General features: G+C 58.9%; 7 protein-coding genes across 7 annotated transcripts; 3 read left to right on the top strand and 4 right to left on the bottom strand.

Annotated features, from left to right (window-relative positions):
- Positions 1–702: 702 nt before the first annotated feature.
- On the bottom strand, positions 703–1,107 carry UV8b_07578 (uncharacterized protein; the record flags this gene model as incomplete). Its single annotated transcript, XM_043145075.1, has 2 exons — positions 703–989; positions 1,068–1,107. 2 exons carry the CDS (start codon positions 1,105–1,107, stop codon positions 703–705), a joined length of 327 nt encoding a protein of 108 aa, XP_043001010.1.
- Positions 1,108–2,606: 1,499 nt separating this feature from the next.
- On the top strand, positions 2,607–4,045 carry UV8b_07579 (uncharacterized protein; the record flags this gene model as incomplete). Its single annotated transcript, XM_043145076.1, has 2 exons — positions 2,607–3,128; positions 3,281–4,045. 2 exons carry the CDS (start codon positions 2,607–2,609, stop codon positions 4,043–4,045), a joined length of 1,287 nt encoding a protein of 428 aa, XP_043001011.1.
- A 1,129-nt stretch (positions 4,046–5,174) lies between these two features.
- UV8b_07580 (uncharacterized protein) lies at positions 5,175–6,298 on the bottom strand (the record flags this gene model as incomplete). Its single annotated transcript, XM_043145077.1, has 3 exons — positions 5,175–5,409; positions 5,514–5,999; positions 6,105–6,298. 3 exons carry the CDS (start codon positions 6,296–6,298, stop codon positions 5,175–5,177), a joined length of 915 nt encoding a protein of 304 aa, XP_043001012.1.
- A 2,445-nt stretch (positions 6,299–8,743) lies between these two features.
- UV8b_07581 (uncharacterized protein) lies at positions 8,744–10,876 on the bottom strand (the record flags this gene model as incomplete). Its single annotated transcript, XM_043145078.1, has 3 exons — positions 8,744–9,348; positions 9,411–9,437; positions 9,505–10,876. 3 exons carry the CDS (start codon positions 10,874–10,876, stop codon positions 8,744–8,746), a joined length of 2,004 nt encoding a protein of 667 aa, XP_043001013.1.
- A 1,057-nt stretch (positions 10,877–11,933) lies between these two features.
- Positions 11,934–14,409, top strand: UV8b_07582 (uncharacterized protein; the record flags this gene model as incomplete). The annotated part of the gene is made up of 5 exons (XM_043145079.1): positions 11,934–11,944; positions 12,271–12,712; positions 12,826–13,709; positions 13,805–13,922; positions 13,993–14,409. The coding sequence occupies 5 exons, from the start codon at positions 11,934–11,936 to the stop codon at positions 14,407–14,409; spliced, it is 1,872 nt and encodes a 623-aa protein (XP_043001014.1).
- A 2,407-nt stretch (positions 14,410–16,816) lies between these two features.
- On the top strand, positions 16,817–22,052 carry UV8b_07583 (uncharacterized protein; the record flags this gene model as incomplete). Its single annotated transcript, XM_043145080.1, has 10 exons — positions 16,817–16,891; positions 17,015–17,149; positions 17,226–17,255; positions 17,324–17,388; positions 17,477–17,918; positions 18,011–18,341; positions 18,486–19,012; positions 19,106–19,597; positions 19,687–19,830; positions 19,908–22,052. 10 exons carry the CDS (start codon positions 16,817–16,819, stop codon positions 22,050–22,052), a joined length of 4,386 nt encoding a protein of 1,461 aa, XP_043001015.1.
- Positions 22,053–23,262: 1,210 nt separating this feature from the next.
- Positions 23,263–23,622, bottom strand: UV8b_07584 (uncharacterized protein; the record flags this gene model as incomplete). Its single annotated transcript, XM_043145081.1, has 1 exon — positions 23,263–23,622. One exon carries the CDS (start codon positions 23,620–23,622, stop codon positions 23,263–23,265), a length of 360 nt encoding a protein of 119 aa, XP_043001016.1.
- Positions 23,623–24,330: the final 708 nt, after the last annotated feature.

Here is a 24,330-nt window from a genome sequence, read left to right on the forward strand (position 1 = left end):
GTGGCAAGGCGCAAGATGCGAGGAGGGAGGTTGTCTGGTTGGGGCCCCGGGGGAGTGGATGCAGCAGAGGGTCTGGTTCAATGCTGCGATCCCTGCTCCATCAGCAGGGTAGTAGCAGCCTTGAGCGAGTGGCAATCTTTTGTCGAGTACTGGCATGGACCCTCTTCTTTGGTTGCTGGATGAGATGGTTGGAGGGACATCTACATAGGTGCGGTACGTAGAAACATCCCTCCCGCCTGGAGCTAGTTAGTTGGCCCACGGGCTGAACGCTGAACGGACGAGGGGCCTTAGGGGCATGCGAGGCCAAGGGTGGCGCCTGGCGCTTCTGGGCGTCTGCATGCGCCAAGTGGGCTTCCAGTCGAAATAAAGCCGACTGGAGTCAACTATCAGCACAGCTGGCAGGCAGGAAAAGACATGACATGCAGTTTCCGGCCTGTGTCAAGGAGCGCTACAGCGTTTGCTGCTCTCTCTTTGCAACATACATAACTATCTGCAAAAAGTCTCAGCTCCAAGTTTGCGAATGTCGTCCTTTCCAGGGCCAGGAGCCACAACATGCCGTCACATCAGAGACCTTTGGCTTGGCCCCCATCGGATCGCACATCGGATCGCATCTTTTTCTACATGTTGGACTTGCAATTTCTCTACAAATGGTTAAGTTTCCCCATCTTGACTTGTATTTTCTCCAAAATGAATGAATTCTCCTTACACCGCGTTGCTCTGGCTCGAGAAAACGCCGCCTACCTCTCCAGCCCGAAAGGAATCCATGATGCCCTGCACGCTGGCATACGTTCCAACCGTGAGGAGGAAGAGCCCCGTGAGGATGATGACGACGTTGAGGGCGACCCGACAGCCGTCGCCGGCGGGGTTTCGCGCCCTGCCGACCTTGTCGTCTGCGCTGCGCATGCGAAAGAAGGCGACACCCCAGAAGATGAAGCCGAACCAGCTGTCGAGCAGCCAGCTGTCGAGCGGCGAGCTCATGTCGGAGAGGACTCAACGCGGACGAGTCAGGGACCAAGGTCGCACCGGCGAGGGCGAGGGATGACGGACACGGCCGGGGCGAGACTCACGAGGACCTGACGCGGATTCCGGTCGGGGCTTGTCCGACATGGTATGATAGCGAGGTCAGGCTAGCTGCTGTTTTGTCCTCGTGTTGTGCTTCCGGCGATGCGATGCGGACCGGATACATAAGAAAAGGCACGTCATTTTTCTATAAACTCGACGTCTGGGGAGGTGTCTGCTGCTAAAGGAACCATTGCAGCACGTCATGGCGTTCATGAAGCTCTCTGGGCCTGCCGAGTGGCGAGGCATGCGGGTAAGCATGCGGGCTCAGTGTAGTTGTTTTTCTTTTCTTTTTATTTGCCGGTCAACTGCTTGGCTGTGTGGAGCGGCCATTAGTACTGCGTGTTTATCACGGAGTGAGTACTGCAAGTTCTGGTTCTCAACGTCGGCGAGAGAAATGCAACAACCCCTGGTGAGACCTGCAGGCCGAGGTGAGTCCGCCATCTTGGAAACATGACATGAAGCCTGGCCCATCCATCGCTCTGCATTGGGGGAAAACCAAAAGCCGCCTGGTTCATGTCTGCAAGCAGAGTCCAGCGTAAAAGACGATCAATTAGCTGCGTTTTCCAGACTGCAGGTGCCAGGTTCAGCTTCCAAGTTTGCGACGCAACCCCTACCGGGTAACTCTGCGACGTTGGGGTCCGTACTTGGCCAGGTTCCAGGTTCCAGATGTCATCCATGGGATAAAAGACCAGTTGACAACTTGACACTGTACAAGGGCCTGCCTGTGTGCGCTCAAGATTGGCTCCCTTGTATTTGCACTTTTCACGTGCTCTTGCGATAACAGGGCGATGGTGGACGGAGTACAGTACATGTGCAGTCGAGGTACCCACCCTTCCTACCTGGTAGGATAGATACCAAAGGTACCTTAGGTAGGTACCTCCGGGTGCCAGCCCAGCCTCCAGACATGCACATGGCGTGGAGCTAGGCCACAGAGGGGGAAAAAAAGCTGGTGGGCCTTCCTGAAATATCTTGGGATCAGGTTGCATCCTGGCCTGGCATCAGACACACAATTACCGAAAAAAAAAAAAAAAAAAAAACCAAAAAAGAGGCCTGGCCTTGCGCTCGACCGGCCGGCCGCTCATACGTTTTTATTTTACTCGCTTTTCCCTCCTCTTCACCACGGGACCAACCCCCCCCCAGGGTGCACCTTGACCAACATCTGTCTGGACATTGCGCGAGCGAACCAGACGCTGCTAGGTTGGGACCCCCGTCTCGTTTCCGTCGGACCCCATCTGAGCTACGTTTTCCCTTCATTAGCTTGTGTGGGACACCTTGGCAGTTCCGGTCGGCAAAACACTTCTGCGCGAGCAAGGTCGACTCAAACACGACACGACAAAATCACCATTGCCCATTGCGGCAGAGGGGAGGAGCAAAGGGCAGACAGCTACGGCTCGCACCCGCACCCGCACCGCACCGCACGGCACGGCACGGCACGGCACGCGAAATTCTGGCTCTTGGTCGAGACCTCGACTCCTGGCATCGCCCTCCCATCTCAACGTCCCGTTTGCAGGCAAGGCGTTTTCGCCCGCCAATCCGCCGTCCCCATGTGGTGGCTATTCAGCATCGTTTTCAGCTCCGTCTTCCTCGTCACCATCATCCTCTCCATTCCCGTTTCCTTCGACGTCGGCGGTCGTGACAGCGGTCTGGCGTACAGCTTGTCCCTGTTTATATTCTACCTGGTCTACTCGGCCATTCGCATCGCAAGTCCGACGCGGTCACGCCTCGGCTCCACCACGGCCAACCTGCTTCGACTTTCGCAATGGGTCGTCATCCCGTCGCTGCTCATCTGGGCTCTCAGCCAGTTTGCTGTCGATGCGGGAAATACCAACTGGGTGGAGAGGACCTTGGGCGGGGTTTTCCACTCCAAGAGCACCAGCTGGACGGAATGGCTGTTTGGCAAGGACGGCGTGCTCGAGACCGTCATGCTGGGCAGTTGGGAGAACATGCTGCGATACGCCGGACCCGTGTTTCAACTCCTCGAGGGCTTTTGCACGTTGCTTGTCATTCAGGCTGCCGGCCAGATGACGCGCTGGCTCGTCAACAGAGGTCGCAGTGACACTTGGGTGGTTGGTAGTCTGCTTTTTTTTTTTTTTTTTTTTTTTTTTTTTTTTTTTTCCCGGCCCTTGTTTCCCCTGTTTGTTGTCGCTCGATGCGCATCTCGGGCCCGACTTACGGCTTCTTGATGGACCATAGCTTGCTAACTTGCCGTTTTCCAAAGATCATCCTCCTTGCCTTTTCCGGCTCCATCATTGCAAGCGCAGTCTACTTTCTCTGGCGAGTTGCCCAGTTCCCGCAGATCAGCAATCTGGACGCGACTCTCATCGGAATCACCATGACAACTGCCACCTTTCTCTGCGCATATGGCATCGGCAGCGGCCGCGGAAACCCCATCGAGAGCTCATTGCTGTTCGCCTACGTCGTCCTTTGCGTCTATCAGATATTCACGGATTACCTGCCGTCCGAAGTTGCCGACGAGGCATCCTCGCAGCCCGAGATTCCGCCGTTGCCGCCGGTCATCATGGCGTCCTACTCGACGCTGCTGCACATTCTGGGCTCGCTGCCGTCGGCGATGCATTCGTCGCTGGCTTTCCTGTACGCAGCCTTTCAGACAATCACGCCGTCCGTCATCATCTCGCTGGCGTACCGGCTCTTTGTCTTTTACTCGGCCACGAGAATCATCCCGTCGGTGCGGGATCTGGGGGCCCGGGCGCTCATGGATGACCCCAGCTTTGAGGAGTCGGAGACTGCCAGCAAGCTGCTCGGCTTCCTGAGCTGGTTCTCCCCGTCCATCCTGGTGTCAGTTTACACGAGCCTGCTGCTGCAACATTTCTCGACCAGCGACGGACCCGACGGCTGGACTCTCCGGGGAGGCGACGTGGGCGGGAGCACCTGGCGGTGGATCAATGTCGGGTTGACGATAGCCCTCTACGGCGTCGAGCTCTACCTGGATACGGGGGAGCCGGACCACTGGAAGGTCGACTAGGACCGAGACGTGTCTCGACAAGAGCAAAGCGTTTCGGGAGGCCAGGGGTGGAAAGGGGGAATAGGGGAATCTCTCGGCTGGCTGCATATGCGACAGGGGGAAGTGACGGGAGAGAAGAGCGTTTGCACGAGATGGCGGCCACTGCAACCGCCCAATGCGACCGACTGGCCACGCACACTCTCTGAGCCGAGGAGGCAGAAGACGGGAAGACGCCGGAGCAGATACGGAGCACTGCGACGAGGAGGCGGAGACAGGGGGGGGCGGAGGCTGGGTGCCACACGCAACAGGGCGACGCAACGTTGAGCCAGTTTCATGGCATGGAAGGAAAGCTGGGAAAGCGGCGTTACGGTAGTGAGAAGGTTATTTTCGGTCTGGAGCATGGCGATATCGATATGATTTATCTCTCTCTCTCTCTCTCTCTCTTTCCGTCCCTTTTTTTCTTTCTTTCTTTTTTTTTTTTTTTTTAATTTTCCCCCGTCTGTGGCTGTCTGGCAAACCCCATGGTTGAGTCCAAGACCGGTATGCCCGTCCCGCCTGGAGCCACGAGTGAGCGTCGGCTGGCGGTTGTCCTGTCAAGGTCGCACCAGACAGCCCTTGCAGAATGTCGGCCCCAAATGCAACCCCCCCCCCCTTTCCCCAACCTGCATCGCATCACATTCACATCCCGCATCCCCCGGCTGACCTCGGGACAACTCCCATCATTCCGTCACGCCCATCGCCTTCATCGCTTGCATCACCGACTGGGCGCAGCCGACCAACCGGCCCTCACCAGCCCCTACCTACCTGCTCAATCCCTCGGTCCTGCCCGTCACACTCCGACCATGCTCACCTGCCGCGTCGAGAATCAAACAGCCCCTTCTTCCGGCGACACCCACACGACCCCTTTGCGGCCCCCGGAGACGTCAGCCTGCTGATCGGTCTCGTTGGGGGGTTTATATCGGGCGGCGGGTGGACGGACACGTCTGGCCTGCCTGGGCGGCCACGCGGCGTGGTGGAGTTTCTGGGGCGAGCAGAGGCTCGACGCGGCTGTGGTGGTGGTCGGGTGTCCTGATCATCTGGGTATGAGGGGGGCTGCCTCTTTTTTTTTTTTTATCGCCTTGTTGTTCTTTACTTTGCTGATTCGAGCAAGCTAGGCCTGATGACGAGCCGCTTCGGCGCTTCCGGCCTCGACGCCGCCGGCCCCCTCCTGGGAAGCAGATTCTTGCCGCCGGAGCTGCCGCTCGCAAAGGCGGAGCAGACCCGTCTCTCCGCGGCCTGTTCGACTCGCGCGTCCGGGGCAAGAAAGCGCTCGCTTGCTCCGGGGGGAGGCGGACGACACGCCGGTGCGCGTGGTCGACGAGGGCCCGCGAAGGGACAAGGCCGAGCTTGCAGAACCCCGGGCAGAACCGGCGCTGCCTGCTTACCTACCTACCTACCTACCTCCCTCCCTGCCTCCCTCCCTGCCTCCCTCCCTGCCTGCCTGCCCAACGCGCCCATCTGCCTGGCCACGTCCTCGACCGTCCCCGCCGGCCAGCCCTCGGAGAAGACGCCCTGCCACACACCCCATGGGTTCCTCGCCGCCCGCTTGGCGGACAGCCCGGCCCCCCTGCCGAACGGATCGCTCGCCCAGTCCCGCGCCGCCTCCTCCTCCCCCCGCAGGGCGTCCGGGGCCCCCAGCATCCCCGGGGGATCTACCCCCACAACGGCAGCCTCGGCGACCCCCACGGCCGCGCAGTGGCCCATGATCCTGCGCCGCTTGAACGCGTGGCTGACCACCGTCACGCGCGCCGGCCACGCCCCGAACCGCTCCCAGAACGCCGTCACGCTGAACAGGACGTTGTGGAAGGAGTCGAGCGCCCGCTCCTCGAGGAGCACCTCGGTGCGCGGCGGCAGCGGCCCCAGCAGCCCGGCGGCGCGGCACAGCTCCGCGTACGACCGGGCCTCGGACACGCGCGTCTCCCCGCGCGTCGGGCCTCTAGGGAACACACCAACAAAAAAACAAAGCGGCCGGCGGGGAAAAACAGTCAGCCACGCGGGGGATCGTCTTGCCCGGGGAAAGGGGAGGGGGGGCCTGCTTTACCCGGAGAAGCAGAGCGCGCAGGGCTGGCGGGTCTGCGCGACGCACCGCGCCGCCGCCTTGATGTGCTCGACAAAGGTGGGCGTTTCGCCGCGCTGGAAGGGCTGCAGGAGCCATTCCGACTCGAGGGCGCCGTGGGACGGGCCGCCCTGCCAGATGGCGTGGCAGCACACGATGACGAGGGCCGTGGGCGCCATGGCGGTGACATGGACTTTGGTGCGCGAGGTGGCCAAGGGTCCGGGTGACGCGGCATGTGCACACCCAGGTTTAGGTGGGGGTTGGTTTCGCGATGAAAATCCGCCGCGGGAGAGTTGAAACGGGGCAAAAAGGAAAAATAAATAAAGGGAAAAAAGGGAAAACGTGGCGGCGGAGCGTTGCCTCGTCACCATTAGACGTCGTTGTCACGATCGTAGGGTCAAATGTGTGGAATGTAAAGAAGGTTGATCACTCTAAGCTATGGCTGTCTAGAAGCAAGGCTATATATGTATGTACCTATATATATATCTTCTGTCAATATATATCATCTGTCACGTGCCGTCACATGAGTGACCTGTGATAGGTGCCGTCAATAGGAAAAAATCGATATGTCTGCATCGAGTTATTATCAGCTCATCATCAGCAAATTGTCCCATCCAGTCCTATCTAATTCCACAAGCTTATTGCTACTCAACGTCTGAGCACCAAAAATCGTCCTTGGTCGGTGTCGACGGAAGCGTGGATTTTGCCGCCTTGGTTTTCTGATGAACTTTGCTCGACATATTACGTGCCGTTAGATTCGTCATATATGCTCTTAACGCGTCGGCATAAGCGTTGGGAGCGGTGATATAGCCTGGTATGATTGCTGCGTGATGAGTGGTTGACGAGGGTGGTGATGAACTCTGGTGGCACCAGCAGTACGGTCTGCAGAAGTGGGAGCTATATAGGGGATGTAGTTGGAGCCGTTGGGAACAGGATTTCGGGGAGAGGCACATTCGGAAGTAAGGGGGACTCTAGGTTGCGTCGTTTGGTTGGGGTTAGTTCATTCAAACGACAATGGCTTTAATGGCCTCTTTCTCTTTCTGACGTAGGTGATTTCAACTTGGTTTGTGACTTTCCAGGCGTCGATGACGGAGGTGGGGCATTGCGGGATGTCATCAAGAGTCTGTTTGTGAACTTTATAGATTTCCTGCCACTTAGAGTTGCGGTCAAGGGTACCCTGTATCATCTTGACGATGGCCGCATCGAGGAGCGGCGTTGGATCGTTGGGATCGATCTCGTCGGGGAGGTTCTTTGCAAGGAGGTTGGTTGCTGGACGATCCGGAAGGGGTAGGAGTGACAGCCTGTCCATTCAGCAGATTCATCAAGTTGTCATTCTGGCGAGCTATGTATCTGCTCATTTTGCCTGGCCATCTGCTTAGCCAAGCGGAGGAGGGCTGCTATTGAGTCTTGAGGCACTGCTGACGGCTGCCTAGACTGGGATGCGTTGGATGACATGGTTGAATCTTGTGACTGTTGAACTTCTGACGAGGAAGGCTCTTGTTCTGTTGAAGTTAACGGTGACCAAAGGGGGGTAGGTGGTGGTGTCTCCTCTGTCGACTGTATGATGGTTGAAAGCGATCTGGCCTATTCTCTTCAGGGGAAGAGTGGTCGGGTAAGATAAACGGACTTGATGATATGGAGGGATCTGAATAAGTGGTCTAACTTTTTGAGGGAATGATCCGACCTTGTAAAGAGATTATTTAATGTGTCGATAAGGTCGTCGACTGGTGTGTCAATACCTGAAGTGAGGGAAGGAGCCTTTATCTCGATAAGATCACCACTCAACGGTTAGGAGAATGGTTAGGCTCCCTCTTAGTCTACTTTTTTGAGAAAAGCATTGAGAGAATAACGAGAATCGACCTAGTTAATAGGGTAAATAATGTCAGCATCTAATAGAGAGAAATCCTCTGCTAGATGTATGGCAAGATCTTATTCGCGTTGAGAGAGTTAAGTCGACCGACCACAGGTGGCTCGTTCTGCAGAAAACGTGCAGCCGCTGTGAATCCAGAATCGAGTCCTTGCTTGGGGAATGCAGGGGATATGTGAGATGGAAGAAATTGCGTTGTGAAACTGCTTTGTGAATGGCCTCGGAAACCATAGGGAGGGTCGATGACTTCTCTGTTTTCTTGCTTGGACGGCTGGGGGGAAAGAGTATCATAGGAGGGCGGCGAGGGGGCTCTGCGATATTGTCGGAAATGAAAAATAAAAAAACACGTCTGGTTCTGGTGCTGGTTCTAGTTGTGCAATTGCTACCAATCTGTCACAATCGTAGGGTCAAATGTGTGGAATGTAAGAAGGTTGATCACTCTAAGCTATGGCTGTCTAGAAGCAAGCCTATATAAATATATCATCTGTCCTGTGCCGTCAAGTGAGTGACCTGTGACAGTCGTCTGGTGGGACAACGAGGCTTTCGCAACTTGCGCCTGCTGAATGTACATTTGGATTTTGCTATGCTGCCGTCTATTTTCCACCCGGGTATTCGCAAAATGCCCCCCCCCATAAAAAAAAAAAAGGAACAGGAACAGAATCAGAAACAGAAACAGGAAATGTAAAGGCTCTCGACCGAGACGATGCCGTCAAAGAGACATCAAAACATCCACCACGCGCAGAGGCCCCCCCCCCAGTCACTGCCGGCGCTGCCATTTAATCGCCTTGGAAAACTCATCGTCGCCTGCGGGCCCCCGCGCCGGTGGCCGGGCCCGGCGTGACCAGGTAGCGCCGGCTTCTGGCGGCGGCTCGGCCGCGGCGGCTGGGCTCGGCGACGCGGGAGGAGCGTCGCCCGCCTCCTCCGCCTCTCGTGGCAGCAGCGCCGAGATTCGCCGCGCGGGCTTCTCCGGCACGCCGAATATCTCTTGGTGGCTGATGTATTTCCTGTCTGGGTCGGGTATCCGGCCTCGGATTCTGTACATGGCGCGGTTGTAGGCCCGCAGGTGCTCGTCGCGCCGTCTTTGGTATTCTTCCACGCTCCTCGTCCGCTCCTCGTCCGCGCCCGCCGCCGGCTGCTTCTTCTTGTTGTTGCTGTTGCTGCTGTTGTTGTTGTTGTCGTTGTTGCTGTTGTCGTTGTCGTTGTTGTCGTTGTTGTTGTTGTCATTGGTATTATTGTTGTTGCCGTTGTTGGTGTAGGCGATGGCGATGCTCCGGATCGCCTCCTGGTAGCCGGCTGCCTGGGTCTTGTGATGGGCGGCCCGTCGCTGGAGCTCTCGGATCTTGTCGGGGACCAGAGGCGACGCTGTCGGGCTTTGCCCGTCCCCGACCCCCCGGAAGACCGGGCTGTTCATGGGCGCGAGGTACCAGTGTCGTCGGGCCCGCTTGAATTCCCTAGCCTCTTCAGATGTCAGCGGCCTGTCTCTTGACAGCTGAACGTAGCGCCAGAGCTGCGACCGACCTGGACGCCTCGTCTTGATCTTTCGGCTCGGCTCCACCCCTTGCGTCCTGTACAGGTCGCGTATCATGTAGAGGCTGCCCGTCGCCACCACCGGACGCTCGCCCGCCTGGCGGCATGCCCACTGCACCCCCCGGGCCACGTCGGCCGCCTCGCCGCCGTACAGCCGGGATTCGTCCCTGATGACCTGGGCCGCGATCTCGCGACCGAGCTCCGCCGGCACGGGCGGCGGGTCGTTGGGTCCCTGGGTGTATTCCACGAACGCGAGGCTGTCCTGGGGCCGGACCAGCGCCTCCACCATCCTGGCAAAGGGCTTCGACTTGCTCGCCGAGAGCCCCATGACCCAGGACACGGGCTCGCCCTGCTCGCGGAGGGTGCCGTCGACATAGGCCGCCAAGGCCTCGACGCCGAGCACGTTGTGAGCCCCGTCCACCAGGATGGGCGCCTCCCGCGCCCCCTCGGTCAGCCCCGTCACGCGGACCCGCTCCATGCGCCCCGGCAGCTGCGGCTTCAGCGCGAGCAGCTTGTTGACGTCGATGTGCAGGTGGGGGAACAGCTTGGCAAAGGCGAGCCGCGCGCAGAGCAGGTTCTGCTGCTCGTAGTCCTGCAGCGGGAACCTCTGGCGATCGACGTCCCGCACCAGCGGCAGCGCCCGCGACGCCAGGTGGATGTCCGTCCCGATCGAGTGCGCGTGCTCGCGAAGCACGTCCAGCACGGCCGGGGGGTTCGTGCCGTCGACGACGCACGGCACGCCGGTGCGCATGATGCCCGCCTTGACCCTGGCGATCTCGCCCATGGTGTCGCCCAGGTACTCCTGGTGGTCGAGGCCGATCTTGGAGATGACGGTGACGGCCTTGTCCCGCATGGCGTTGGTGGCGTCGGTCGCGCCGCCCATGCCCACCTCGACGATGCCGTACTTGACGTTCATCTTGTTGAGCACCCGGAACGCGGCGGCCGTCTCCAGCTCGAACGGCGTCAGGTGGCCCAGGCCCTCGCCCGACGCAAACGTCCACCCGGTGGCTACGCGCTCGTAAGCCTGCCGCACGTGCTCCATCTCCATCTCGTACATGCGCTTGTTCACGTACGAGCCGTTGATGGTGATGGCGTTGTGACGCTCCGGCAGCGCCGGCGACACGTACGTGCCGTGGCTGATGCCCGACAGCTTGAACATGCCGGCGAGCAGGGCGCATATCGACCCTTTGCCGTTTGTGCCGCCGACGTGGACGCCCGTCCATTTCTGCTCGTCGGGAACGACCCGGCTGATGCGCTCCAGCCCGAGCTTGATGTTGCGCCGTTCCATGGCCGCTTGCTTGCGGGCGGGCAGAAACACCCGGATGCGAGCCAGAGCTCGTTGTATGTCCTTGGTCGTGGGCATCTTTTGTCCAAGGGGGACGACGTGTGCACCGCCTTCTCCCCCCCCCCTTTTTTTTTTTTTTTTTTTTTTTTTGCCCTCCCTTTCCTTACCCTTGGGGGTGCAGGCTGCCTAACCGGCCGGCTACAGGGACTTGGCCGGAAACCCCATGAGGCGTCGATGAGAACTCGTGGACTGACGTGCGCTCGGTGCTGTGCGATGTAAGGTTGGATGTTTTGCTGGCGAGTTGGACAGGGCCGATGGGCAGGTCCTTTTGGTCGATATCGTCATGAACAAATTCAAAAATCCGTTCGGCTGAGTTGAAGCACCAGCACCAGCACCAGCCACAGAGGTGGTGGCGTTCTTGCTGTTTGTCAAAGTGTAACGTGATTTTTCAGTACTCCGTATACCTCGCAGGTACGGAGTACATGCTATGCCGGTGGTACCTGGTACCTGCAAGTCGCGAAAACCGCCACGAAACGCTGTACATCCGCTGGGATCAAAACCTCCGCACACTAGGGTGCAGTTATATTAGTGCACAGGTATCACTTCTGAAACTCTTTCGCCCAAGGTTCCACCGTTCTGGCCCAGGGTTTGGTGGCGATCCCAGGCTTTTGCCCACCAGCGGGAACCTAAACGCGGAGGCTGGCCCTTGCCTTTGGGTTGGTAGCGTCTGGTTGGCGCCAGCGCGACGAGGGAGTTTTCTGGTTTCTCCCAGCCCGCTGTTCCGTCGCCGTTGAATAACCTCATCTCCCTTCCACCATCCATCCACGTTGACATCTACTGCCCCCCGCCCCCCCCCCCCCCCCCCCCCCCACCTTCTTCGCCGCGCGAAAGCCCGCGTTAAGCCCCACACATTGCTTCTCGTTGATTTGATTCTCCGTCGCGGAACCGTCGCACTCGCGTCACTTGCTTTTCCATTCTTGTCCGTCTCCTTTCCTGGTACTGAAGTCGTCTGTCCGCCACGCTCTCCCGTCGCCTGTTGAAGCCGCTCCTGCCTGACCGGCGCATCCCAGCATCATCCACCTGCATTATCGCATCATCGCCCTGCGGTCTCAGACTTGCGCTCCAAGCAACCACCATGGGTCTTCCGTAAGTTCTCGAGCCCTTCTCTGATGCTGTTCCTGTCAGAGCGTTCCGGATAATAGGCACGGTATCGCGACCATGATGCGGGTAAATCTGCCATGATCCCCATCGTCACCGTCGCCAAAGTGCCATCACGTCCCTGATTTCATCATTTTCCCTTGATTTTCACATTCGATGCCAAGTCCCGCGCCAAAGCAACCCTGCGGCTTGTCCTCACGCACACGAGATGCAAAGTTGCCTTTGCTTTGTCCCAACAACACCGTACTATAAAGTGCGACACTCTCCCACTTCCCTTCATCAACCACTGTAACTAATCACCGCTGCCGCCATAGACTGTTTGTAGAGCCAGTTGCTTCGGATCTGCCCAATAAGCGACCCGCGAAAGCCTCGTCCTTGCGCGCGGACCCGGGACGAGTATCTCGGTCAGAGATTCGCGACCGCCGCGTTGGTACCCGACGCGCAGGCTCGCGTATCTACGGCCCCCTGCAGAGGGATCCTCCTCACAATACCCGGGAGCGGGACCAGAACTCCGGCGTCGCGGCGGCGAATGCGACCTCGGTAGACCGTCGATCGGGAAGGTATCGCCAGGCACTTCGAGAGATGGCGGAATACGATGAGGATCGCAGAGAACGTCTGGAAGAACACGTCAACATGCTGTACAGCAACAGTTGGCAAGTCTCCGCGCAGGCTGCGGGCTCTGAAGACGAAAACATGTCTGAAGGAGTGAGCCATAGTCGGTGGTCTTTTGGGCCTCGCTCCTGGCGCACGCGACTGGTAAGTATGGCCTTTCTTTTTTTTTCTTCCTCTTTTCGCGCAATGGCTGCCCATCTTTGCTCAATGCGGCGGAAGGAGTTTGCAGAGCAAATCCAAGTCTGACCCGTTGGCAGCAACGATCCACACGCGTGTCGGATCGACTTGACGCACCGTCCACAATTCCGCCGGAAGTGTCGGCCCGAACCGCGCCGCATCCTCGCGCTGCTGATGCGCCAGCCAGCCAATCTCGCGCTGCTGGCAGCCTCTCTGCAGCCCGGCAAACAATGCCGGACATACGGGGCGCCGTGGGACTTGACGGGCTGGGCGACAGGGAACGAAGCCTGAGCCCGGAAGGCTGGGACACGCTGTTGTCGACGTTGACGCCAGACCCTCAGCCGCCAAGCGCCGGATCATCCTTCGCCGCCGTGGCAGCGTCACAGACGGCCGGACCATCATCAGCAACGCCGACGACTGTTTCAGAGGCTGTGGAAGACGGCTTCGTTGACGCGCCGTGCGAATCTGGCTGCGAGGGCTCGGATAACGAGATGGAAGACGCTGATTACGGAATCCCCGAGTTCCTGCGAATTGTACGACGGCGGGCCGGGCGACTGGGCGAGGCGGACAGTCGTCGCGTGCCAGAGAACAACTTGAACCGCGTGGCGGACGAGCACGCACGAAGACCAAGAGCCTCCAACGAAAGCCGTTCAACGAGGCAAATCAACACGCCGCACGGACAGCTGACAATCTACGAGTCAACCAGGAGACTTGGGCCATCGGGCGACCTGGCTCATGCCCAAAGCACTTCCCAGCCCGGCGAGCACAGCAGAAGCTGGAACGGGCCTTTTGCAGCCCACGCCGCCTCTGGCGAGAGACAACACAGCCTCGACGGCGCGCTGCAGAGTCCAGATGAGTCATCTTCCGCCACGCAGGCCAACCCCATGGCAGCAGAAGACGATTGGTCAGGCATGCAGCGCATCGTACGAAGCCTCGCGAGGAGGGAGGACATTCCAGATGGATGGTGGGCTGAGGCTGGCCTCAGTCGCATCTTGCAGCAAAGGGAGACTGTTCCACGATGAGATGTGCACTCTAACGACTCGGTCGTCGAACCGAAAGGCATCCTGTTGGGGAGTTTAGCGAGCGAAGGGGGGATCAAGTTCAGCCCATGGGGGTGGGTAAAGGATACATTACGGCGACATGGGAATGGGATGCTCTAGATAACGGCTGTGTAACGGTACCTAAACAGACGAAGCGTGGAGGCGGCAGAAACCATGTGAAGCAATTCTCAGAAACGGCCGATTCAGGAGACGGCGATTTTGCATCTGGGGTTTTACCATTTGAAGCAGGCAAAACGCTCAATGCGTACCCGGTCGACCTCCGGAGAGAAGCCTCGACGAGAGTTTAAGATTTGTCCAAGCACCGAGCAGTTTGATCTCGATGGAGTCTCGTCGACGTCGTGGGTACACGCAGTCGGTGGCTGGTTGCCGACCGAGAGACCGACCTCATGTCCCCTTGGGCAACTCTACTCTGCGCTGACACAATTCCGCTGCACAGATTCTCGTATAGTGTCCCATGTTGTCTCGACATCCAGATGCGGTTATCAACGTCCCCCCGTGTTGGCTTGTGGGCGAGCCCTGAGCGCCCTGGAGATGGGGTTACAATGTCTCAAAACAGCACCTTTGATAACGTTGGTCTTTCTCATGCACCCCCCTTCCCCTTAACGCCGCCCTCCTTGTTTCCACCGGTGCGAAAAGAAAAAAGGGGGTTTCGTCTAGACGGTTGTGCGAGACGGCGTACAAGCTGCAGACGAGCGATCGTAGGGCCGCGCGGTTAAGCCCCCGTTGCCGATGGGCGGAAACCAGGGATGCGGCATGATTTGCGGGACACGGACGACTTGGTCGAGGGATGGACTCACGCCTGGGGGCGGTTTTCCCTGGACGTGCATCTGGAGCCTTGTTGTTCTCCTGGACTGCTTGGGGTTTGTCGACTGCGGTGGTTTGTCGTTCCTTTGGCGCTGGGCTTCTGTGCAGGCTGGTGGGAGTTGTCGCTCGAACACGGTTGACGTGCATGCAGCAGCTGGTACATACCAGCAGTACATAACGTGGTGCAGAAGGCTTCATGTTGGCGCCTTGGGGGAGGCGGGCGGTGGAGGGCGGCGCGCCGTGCAGCTGAGCCGGGCGCTGGAACCATCAATCTCTGGTGAGTGACTGGCGGCTGGGCGGCAGGCCCAGGAGGCATTCATGTCAACTGCTGGCGGGTGGGGTTGTCTCTGTCCGCATATTTTGGCACGCACAGGTGCCTGCCTAGACAATTTCTTCTTTTTTTTTCTCTTCTCTCCCCAGCCCCCTTTATGGCCACTACTCTACATCTTTGCATGATGTTATGGAAACTCCAAAAAGTCATGCAACGGAAATCAATGTGGAGAGGCACATAATAGCTCCTACTTCCATTGCAGGCTTGGACGTCGCGGCCGCCAAGCAGCACCCAAGCACCCCCAAGCGTCTGGTTGGGCGGCGGGGGCGGCGTTCAGCAAGGACCGCGCCCGCGCACGCCGGGAACGTGGGGCTCTTCAGGGACGGCCTGGCCCCAGCCCTTGGCGACACAAGCCAGGCACAGGCACCCGCTACGTCGCACCCCCCCTGGCTGGGCCTTTGGCAGGCGGAGTCGGTTACCCAAGGGCCCGCGATGGCAGATGGCAGGGCCGCCGAGGCGCACGCAACATGCATGCACCCGGCCAAGTTGACTTGCGGACAACATCCACCAGCAACGTCCAGCCAGCAGCCAGCAGCCAGCAGCCAGCAGCCAGCAGCCAGCAGCAGTCTGGTCGACCCCAGGCCACGCACTACATGACAAATTTGATCCCTGCTGTGCAGTGAATTCGGCGTTTGGCAGGCGTCAAACCGGCCTGGACTTGTACGGAGTACCAGTCTTGATGCAGCCGATGCAGCTGATGCAGCTGATGCAGCCGATGCAGCCAACTTCAATAACCTCGAAGCTCCATCCATGACCGACCCGACGCCGTCGCCCACCGAATCCTCCTCCACACCAACTCGGCCACCAACGCGGCACACATTTCCCAGTTCGCCTCTTGCTGAGCTCCTCTCCAGCCTGGCCGGCTTTGCCTTGGTTTTCTTTCTTTTCTTTCTTGAAATTCCTTTCTCTTCACCCCCCTCTGCCCCCCCCCCCCCCACCTTGGCCGCCCTCGCGTCTCCGCTGGCGCTGGTGGTGTTTTTCCAATCCTCCCATCTCCATCCATCGGCAACAAATACTTCTCTCTGCCGCCAGGTCGGTAGGGTAGGGGTAGGGTTTCGAGTCTCGGCGGCAGCAGCTGCTGCTGCTTGCTTGAGTTGCACCAGCTTCACTTCACATTCTCGACCCTGAAATTCGGAACCGTATCCAACACCGACTCTCGCCATCCCGCCCTTTTACGCAACTTTCTTTCTTGGCCCGTCTTTGATTTTTCCCTCCTTGCTTCTGCGCCATTTCTTCGCCAGGCAGAGGTCCTCGCCGTCCCTTGGTCGCCTCTACCCTTTTTCAACCCGCCAAGGCCAGACGTACATACCGGACGACCTTTTTGCTCCTGCATTCCTCAGGGCCATCCCGCAGCTTTGTGGCCCCCCTCTTTCATCACCGTCCTTCGAGACCCTCTTCGAGACCGTCCTTCGAGACCGAGCCGAGATCTGCCAAGAAGCACCCACTGCATTCCATCCGCACCCCCGCCAGTTCACGAATATGCGCTTGCCTCCAGCCACGTAACTCGATACCAGAAAGAAAGATACACGTCGTTCCAGCTTGGGGAAAAAAAGAAAAATCCTCCCACCCCCCCCCCCCCCCCAATGCTTGCTCTTCTCTCCACACGCTAGGGATGCGACGACGGTTCTGCTTTAGCGACCTTGCTGCCTGCTTCGACATCGACATCGACATCGACATCCCCCGGGCGTCCCAGCGGCGGACACCACGTCGTCGAGCTTGCCAAACACAAACCGGTTCACGCCGGCGGCGCAAGGTGGGCGGGGTGAGATAGATAACGCACCACCACTCAAAAGAGTTATGCCGCCTGAGCGGCAGTACCACGTTAGCAATGGCCGGCCGGGCGGCCCCCCTGCGGCCTCACGCGAGCGAGCCGCCATGCCGGGCACGCCGTCTCGCAAGGAGAAGCAGCGGGATTCTTCCGCCGTGCAAGATCCCGGGCTAAAAGACTACGTGCGTCACCATTTCCTTCCCGCTGAACATCTGTCACCGGAGGCCGGGCGGACGCGGTGCAAAGGGCGCAAACCGGTGGCACAGCCGTGTAGAACAGAGACTGACGGCTGACAAATCACGTAGCGCCTAGGTGCTTGCATCGGAAAGGGGGCCTTTGGCTCTGTTTACAAGGCCTTTAATTGGAGCACTGGCGAGGCGGTTGCTGTGAAACAAATCAAGCTTGTCGACTTGCCCAAGAGCGAGTTGCGAATGATTGAGGTGCGTCGGGCGCGATGCCGTTCTGAAGCAACTGCAGGACAACACGATGATGCTGACATGGGACGCAAATCTTTAGAGTGAAATCGACTTGCTCAAGAACTTGTTGGTAAGTCGTATGGCCCAGAAAGGATGGTCTCTCGTGTGTGTGACAGCTAACAGGCGCGTAATAAATAGCACGACAACATTGTGAAATACATTGGCTTTGTCAAATCGGTCGACTGCCTCAACATCATATTAGAGTATGTGTCACATTTTTCCTGCGCCATTCTTTCCCCCTTTTCTCTAATCCCCCCCCCCCTCCGAAGCCTTGGATTGACAATTGGCCAGATACTGCGAAAACGGCTCGCTGCATTCCATACTAAAGACGTATGGCAAGTTTCCCGAGAACCTTGTCGGCGTCTACATGACCCAAGTCCTCCAGGGTCTTCAATACCTGCATGATCAGGGTGTCATTCATCGAGACATCAAAGGCGCCAACATCCTCACGACAAAAGATGGCACGGTGAAGCTGGCGGATTTTGGTGTTTCCACAAGCACCCTTGCCGGCGGGCAAGATAAAGAAGCCCAGGTCGTCGGCACTCCGTACTGGATGGCGCCAGAGATCATTCAGCTTTCGGGTGCTAGCTCCGCCTCCGATATTTGGAGCGTCGGCTGCACCGTCATTGAACTCTTGCAAGGCAAGCCGCCGTATCACAACCTAGCAGCTATGCCCGCCCTTTTTGCCATTGTCAATGACGACCACCCTCCGTTGCCCGAAGGCATTTCACCCGTACGTACCCTCCCCCAGCATCGCCCTCCAAATCCCGCGTGCCGCCCCCCCCCCCCCCCCCCCCTAATAGTGGCTAACTCGAGAGGTAAAAGGCCGCGAGAGACTTCCTCATGCAATGTTTCCAAAAGGACCCCAACTTGCGCGTGTCTGCTCGCAAACTGCTGAGGCATGCTTGGATTGTTGGTTGCCGTCGGGCTGATGCACCCGTGTCCAAGGCTCCCGACAACTTTAACCAAGCTGTCGAGGAGGTGAAGCAGTGGAACAAGGCGTTGAACTCTTCTGAGCCTGCTCTCCGATCCTCCACTGGATCCGACGTCGCGGCCACTTCGTCACGATTCATCGGCGGCACGCCTGCCAGGGCCTCCTTTGGACTGGCCAAGGCAAGGCTCGGTGTTGAAGCATTCAAGACAGTCGAGCTTCCCGGTAAGAAGGGAAAACCCGTCCTTTGACCGTTGATCCCGAGGGTGGCTCCACAATCTCTCGCCCCCCTTCTTCTCTCGTGTCTTGTTTCATGTTCAGGGCGACCCCCAAAAGGGGCATTTTGATTGCTGACTTTGCGCTTGATAGATAGCGATAACTGGGACGACGACTTCGTAACCGCAATCTCACCAAGCGCGCTGCACCTCCCCCATTTAAAACCGCAGGATAACTTTGGAGGTCTGCTGTCGAGTGATAAGCTTAAAGCCTTTGCGTCCACAAACGACCTGACCATAGATACCGACAACTACGACGACGACTTTGAGGGAGAGCTGCTGACAATCAAAGGGCTGGCCCATCAACGAGAGGAAGCTCAAGAACAGACTCTGCGCCCCGCGCCCCGAAGAGCAGCAACAAGTGCCAATGTAAAACATCACCAGGGCACGGGATTGGATTTGGGGACGACTGACGCAGCAAATGCTGCAAACGCCACGCCACCAGCCGTTTCTGGTCGGCCTGGATCCGATTCCTTGGTGAAAGCCCCTCGTGGCGATTATTTTGAGCTGCCGCCTCGTCCGGATGCAGCGGTTCGAGAGCAAAGCCTCGAGGACTTTGCAGATCTGTTTGTGGATAACGACAACGCCTTTGGCCGCCAAGCCAACCAGGCAGTACGAAGGGTGAGAGCTTGAAAGTCCTTTTTTTTTTTTTTTTCTGTGGCACCTTCGCCGAACGTTTTGTTTGGTGCTAATAATCTTTCCGTCGTCGCTTAGGGCTCCCGCGCCACTGATGCACCACAGCTGTTCCATCCCTCAGACTTGACCAGCCTCCCTCGGTCCATGCAAGCCCCTGACGGTAGCGTAAGAAAGCGGCCGCCCTCACGGCCGTCGGTACTGCCGGACCGCCCCATGCGTCGCACACGGTCCTCCATAGAGATCCAGAAATTCGCCGAGGACGACGACGAAGACTTTTCGGATGTCTTTGGCACCAACGATTCCCTTGTCGAGAAGGAAGAAAGCGAACGTGGCTCCGAAGATGGCGGCCTCATGCTTCTGTCCAAAATGTCGAGCAACTCCTGGCTCGGCGACGATGAGGAAGAATACGACCCCTTTGCCTCCATGGACCCTGGCTGGGACGAGATGGATTTGGAAGCCAACATTGCGCGAGACAGGCATGCCCGTCTGGCCGAAAGGGTGGAAGACCTTGTCAGCTCGTTGAAGACGACTGAAGGGGATGACATGCTGTCGGAGCTGTCGGAAGATTTGGTAGGTTTTTTTTTTCTCCGTCGGCAGGTCATTCTGTTCAAGTCTCGGGCTCTGTTTCAAAGTGTGCTGATGCGCTGTTGTTTCTCCAGCTTGGATTGCTCTGGGAGAACAAGGAAGTCAAGAACCTCATCATGAGTGCTCACGGCTTGCTGCCCATTCTGGAGATTCTGGAGCCGTGTACGGTGAAGAGCAGGCAGTACATGATCTTGCAGCTTCTCAAGGTGGTCAACTCGGTGAGTGCGCTTTTTTTTTTTTTGTCCTTTTCTTTCCACACCGACCGGTGCCGCACCAGCTTGCTGACTTGGTAAAGATCATCTTGGATGATGTCGAGATTCAGGAAAACCTCTGCTTCGTGGGCGGGATACCCATCATTACGAAATTCGCGGCGCGCCAATACTCGGACGAGATCAGAATAGAGGCCGCGGCCTTTGTGCGGCAAATGTATCAGACATCCACGCTGACGCTTCAAATGTTTGTAGCCGCTGGCGGTCTGAACGTGCTGGTGGAATTCCTGGACGAAGACTACGACAGCGCCCGGGACCTGGTGCTCATCGGGGTCAACGGCATATGGAACGTGTTCGAGCTGCAGGGACCGACGCCCAAGAACGACTTTTGCAGAATCTTTTCGAGAAGCAAGATCCTGTACCCGCTGGCCCTGGTGCTGCACCGGGTCCTGGACGAGGAGGGCGAGGACGAGCTGGGCGAGCTCATAGAGGGGCGGATCGTCAACATCTTTTACCTCTTCAGCCAGGCGGAGAACTACGTCAAGGAGGTGGTGGCGGACCGGCAGGTTCTGAAGAGCGTGCTCAAGGACCTGCGGCGCATGACGCCGGTGCACCAGGTCACCATGCTCAAGTTCATCAAGAACCTGTCGATGCTGTCGACGACGATTGAGTCGCTGCACTCGGCCGACGCCATCGAGTTCCTGATCGACCTGCTGAGCTACAGCATGAAGAGGGCGCACAGGCAGTTCCGCGAGATATGCAACCAGGTGCTCAACACGCTCTTCAACCTGTGCCGGCTCAGCAAGGAGCGCCAGGAGGACGCGGCGGTGGGGGGCATCATCCCGCTGCTGCTGCGCATCATGCAGACGGACCGGCCGCCCAAGGAATTTGCGCTGCCGATACTCTGCGACATGGCGCACTCGGGCTCCAAGGGGCGGCGGTACCTGTGGCAGAACAAGGGGCTCGACTTTTACGTGTCGCTGCTGACGGACCAGTACTGGCAGGTGACGGCCCTGGACGCGATCCTGGTGTGGCTGCAGGAGGAGACGGCCAACGTGGAGAACCACCTGATGGACGGCAACCTGACGCGGGCCATTGTGAGCTGCTTCGGCACCAACAGGCTCAACGCGTTCGACTCGAACCTGCTGGAGCCGCTGCTGAAGCTGCTGCGGCTGAGCCCGGCGATTGCGGCGTCGCTGGCCAAGCCCGAGATGCTTGCGGGCATGGCGCGGCGGCTGGGGCACAAGAAGCCGGTGGTGCGGCTGAACCTGCTGCGGCTGGTGCGCATCATCATGGACGCCTGCGAGCCGGGGCTGGGCGGCGGGGACGGCTCGCGCACGCTCAACAGCCGGCAGGTGCGGTCGCTGATGGACTCGATCCACACGCTGGCCGAGACGGACTCGGCCGTGCTGGTGCGCAACCTGGCCGCCGAGCTGGTGCGATGCCACATGGACAGGGGGCGCGGCGCGGGCGCGGGCGCGGGCGCGGGCGTGGGTTCAGCGGCGGTCCTCCTCCTCAGGCACGACAGCAGCAGCCTCTCGTCGGCCCCGTCGGCCCCGTCGGCCCCGTCGTCGTCGTCGTCGTTGTCGTCGTCGTCGTCGTCGTCGCAAGCGAGCCCGGCCGCGGCGTGCTCGAGGAGAGGAGGCACGCGCCGCCGCAACACGAGCTACACGCCGCCGAACCTGCTGCACCTGCAGTCGTGCTCGTCCATGCCGCCGCCGCCGCAGTCGCCGTCGCAGCCGTCGTCACCTTACCATCACCACCGCCACCAACAACAACAACAACAACAGCAACAACAGCAACAACAGCAACAACAGCAACAACAGCAACAACAACAACACCATCACCATCACCATCATCGCCACCACCACCACCGCAGCCGGGCCAGCCTCGCCAGCAACCCCAGCCACGGCGGTGCCCTGATCGAGGTGGCTGCCAGCCCGCGCCGCAGCGACGCCGTCCCCCGCCGCCGGGTCAGCGGAGACTCGACGTGCTCGTCGCTCGGGCCGTCGGGCCACGCCAAGAGCCGCCTGCCGCGCACCTCGCTCGCCGCAGGCCGCTCGTCGGGCTCGCCCTTTTCCGCGCTGAGGGGGGATCCGGCGCCCCCGATGGTGGTCCGCAGCGACAGCGGCGCCAGCGGCGCGAGCAACAAGGAGAACAGCGCGAGCGGGGGGGGCGACGCGTCGGCCAAGAGACGGCCCAGGCCGCCGAGCGAGCTGAAGTGGTCATGACGGCAGCGCCGAGATGGAGTCTGATGAGCGGGCAGATGAAGGGCATGATGAGCGGGCAGATGAAGGGCATGATGAGCGGGCATGATGAGCGGGCATGATGAACGGGCCAGTCGGGTTGAAGTGCGTGACACGACCGAGCTACTTGCATCATGAACGCAGCCATCCGAGTCAGCGGCCACGACGACGCAGTTGAAGCGCATCATACCATGCCCGCAGCTTCCCACCAACACAAACGCAACGCAACGCAGCGCACCGCCACGCAAGCAACGCAGCGCAACAGACAACAACGCAACACCCGCTCCCATCTTGCAGGCCCTGGCCACACTCGCCAGCCGCCCTCGGCATCAAGCCGGCAAGCCGGGCAGGACAAGGCACGCCAATGAGCAAAACGAACTATGACAGCGCAGCACCACACCCCGCGCCGTCTCTCTCACTGCATCCGCACTGCATCCGCACTGCATTCGTACCGCGGTCTGCTACTTCCGCTCGAGGCGGGCGTGCGTGCGTCCCCTGCCGGGCAGGCACGAGACATGACGTTGGGAGACGGTCCGGACGGGACGTCTGCCGGTGAACGTGCTGCATGGGAGCGAGGACGGGGGGCCGGGTTGGACTGTAGCATGCGGCAAGAGCGAATGGAGCCGCGTTGGGTACAAGCTGTAGGCTTGGCTGGTATACAGGGGAGGCAGATGAACCTCGACGGGGGTACAAGCGTCTACACATGACTTGACTCTGGTATTCAGGGAAGCTGATGGATCCTCGACGGGAGCACAAGTGTCTACACATGACTTGACTCTGGTATTCAGGGAAGCTGATGGATCCTCGACGGGGGTACAAGTGTCTACACATGACTTGACTCTAGTATTCAGGGGAAAGCAATAAATCCACGATTAGAGTACAAGCTCCACGCCGTCTTGTCTCGGCACACACGCACGCTGTACGAACAGCCCAGCTATCCCCGTGCCAATAGAGACGCGGCTTCACAGTGTGCCAATAGGCCTTTTAAGATATGTCAGGCGCAACTTCCCCAGTGTGCCGTGCCAATGGACCTTTATGATATATCAGGCGCGACTTCACCAGTGCGCCGTGCCAATGGACCTTTAAGATATATCAGGCGCGACTTCCCCAGTGTGCCGTGCCAATAGACCTTTAAGATATATCAGGCGCGACTTCACAGTGCGCCGTGCCAATGGACCCTTTAAGATGCATCACATCACCCAGACTGACCGGTAACAGCGGCGCAGCAAGCAGCAACTCCCATCTCGGAAGAGCTGCCTTCCCCCGGCCGCCGGCGCAGCGCTACGAATTGCGCATTTTTGGTTTTCGGCCCGGGGAAAAGGCTGCGCACGTTGTAGGCGTCTGTCTGCTGTCTGTCTGGTGGTTTGCTGTCGTCGGCGCGGGCAGTCGCGGGGAATCTAGCGCGCACGTGCTGGCTGCTGCTGCTGCTGCTGCTGCTGCTGCCCGGTGCTGCGGTGCAGATGCCGGAAACCACCATGTATGCGATACGATACGTGTAGGATTCCAACGTTTCGCGGCGGGCACCGCAGCTCGGCTCGATGAAGAAGTCTTCCATCACGATCTCGCGCAGGCTTTACACGGCGACACGGTTTGACGGCTGGCTGGTGGCTGGGTTCATGTCGCATCATCATCATCATCATCACTATTATTATCAAATCACGCCAGGGGGCTGCTATTTAGCAGCTAAATAAACAACCTGCTGCTGCATTCTCCAAGACTACTCCGTACTCGTTGCCAATTCCCAACGCCGGAGCTAATCGAGCCAGTTTTTGCAACCGTGCATCCCCCCCTCCCCCAGGCCCCCACCTGCTGCACCAACAGTGTGACGCCACACAAATATGACTTTATTGGGCATTATATACGGAGTACGCTGCGATAACCACCCCTCTCAGCAGCAGCAGCAAGTACGTACCTGGGTCGTCGCAGCCCCCAAAAAAAGGGTCTGGTGCACCCCGTTTCGTGCATCTGGCCCAGACGGGAGACGCGTCAAGCACAAGTAGTCGGCCGCAGCCGCAGCCGCAGCCGCAGCCGCTCAGCCACGCACGCACGCTGCTGCGCTAGGATGTGGCGACGCCACACCACGGCGCGGCTTCCATCGGGCTTCATTTCATGCCCAGGGTACGGACTCTGGAGTGGTGAGGGGCACGATGTGATATCAAGGAGGCTTGATTGACCTAAGCTAGGATATGTGATGGTGGAGTGCCTACATAGGCAAGGTCATGTGACAGGGATGAAGGCTGTCTAAAAGAAAGCCCTGCTGGCG

This window comes from Ustilaginoidea virens, chromosome 6 (assembly GCF_000687475.1).
Source record: "Ustilaginoidea virens chromosome 6, complete sequence".
Lineage (NCBI taxonomy): Eukaryota > Fungi > Ascomycota > Sordariomycetes > Hypocreales > Clavicipitaceae > Ustilaginoidea > Ustilaginoidea virens.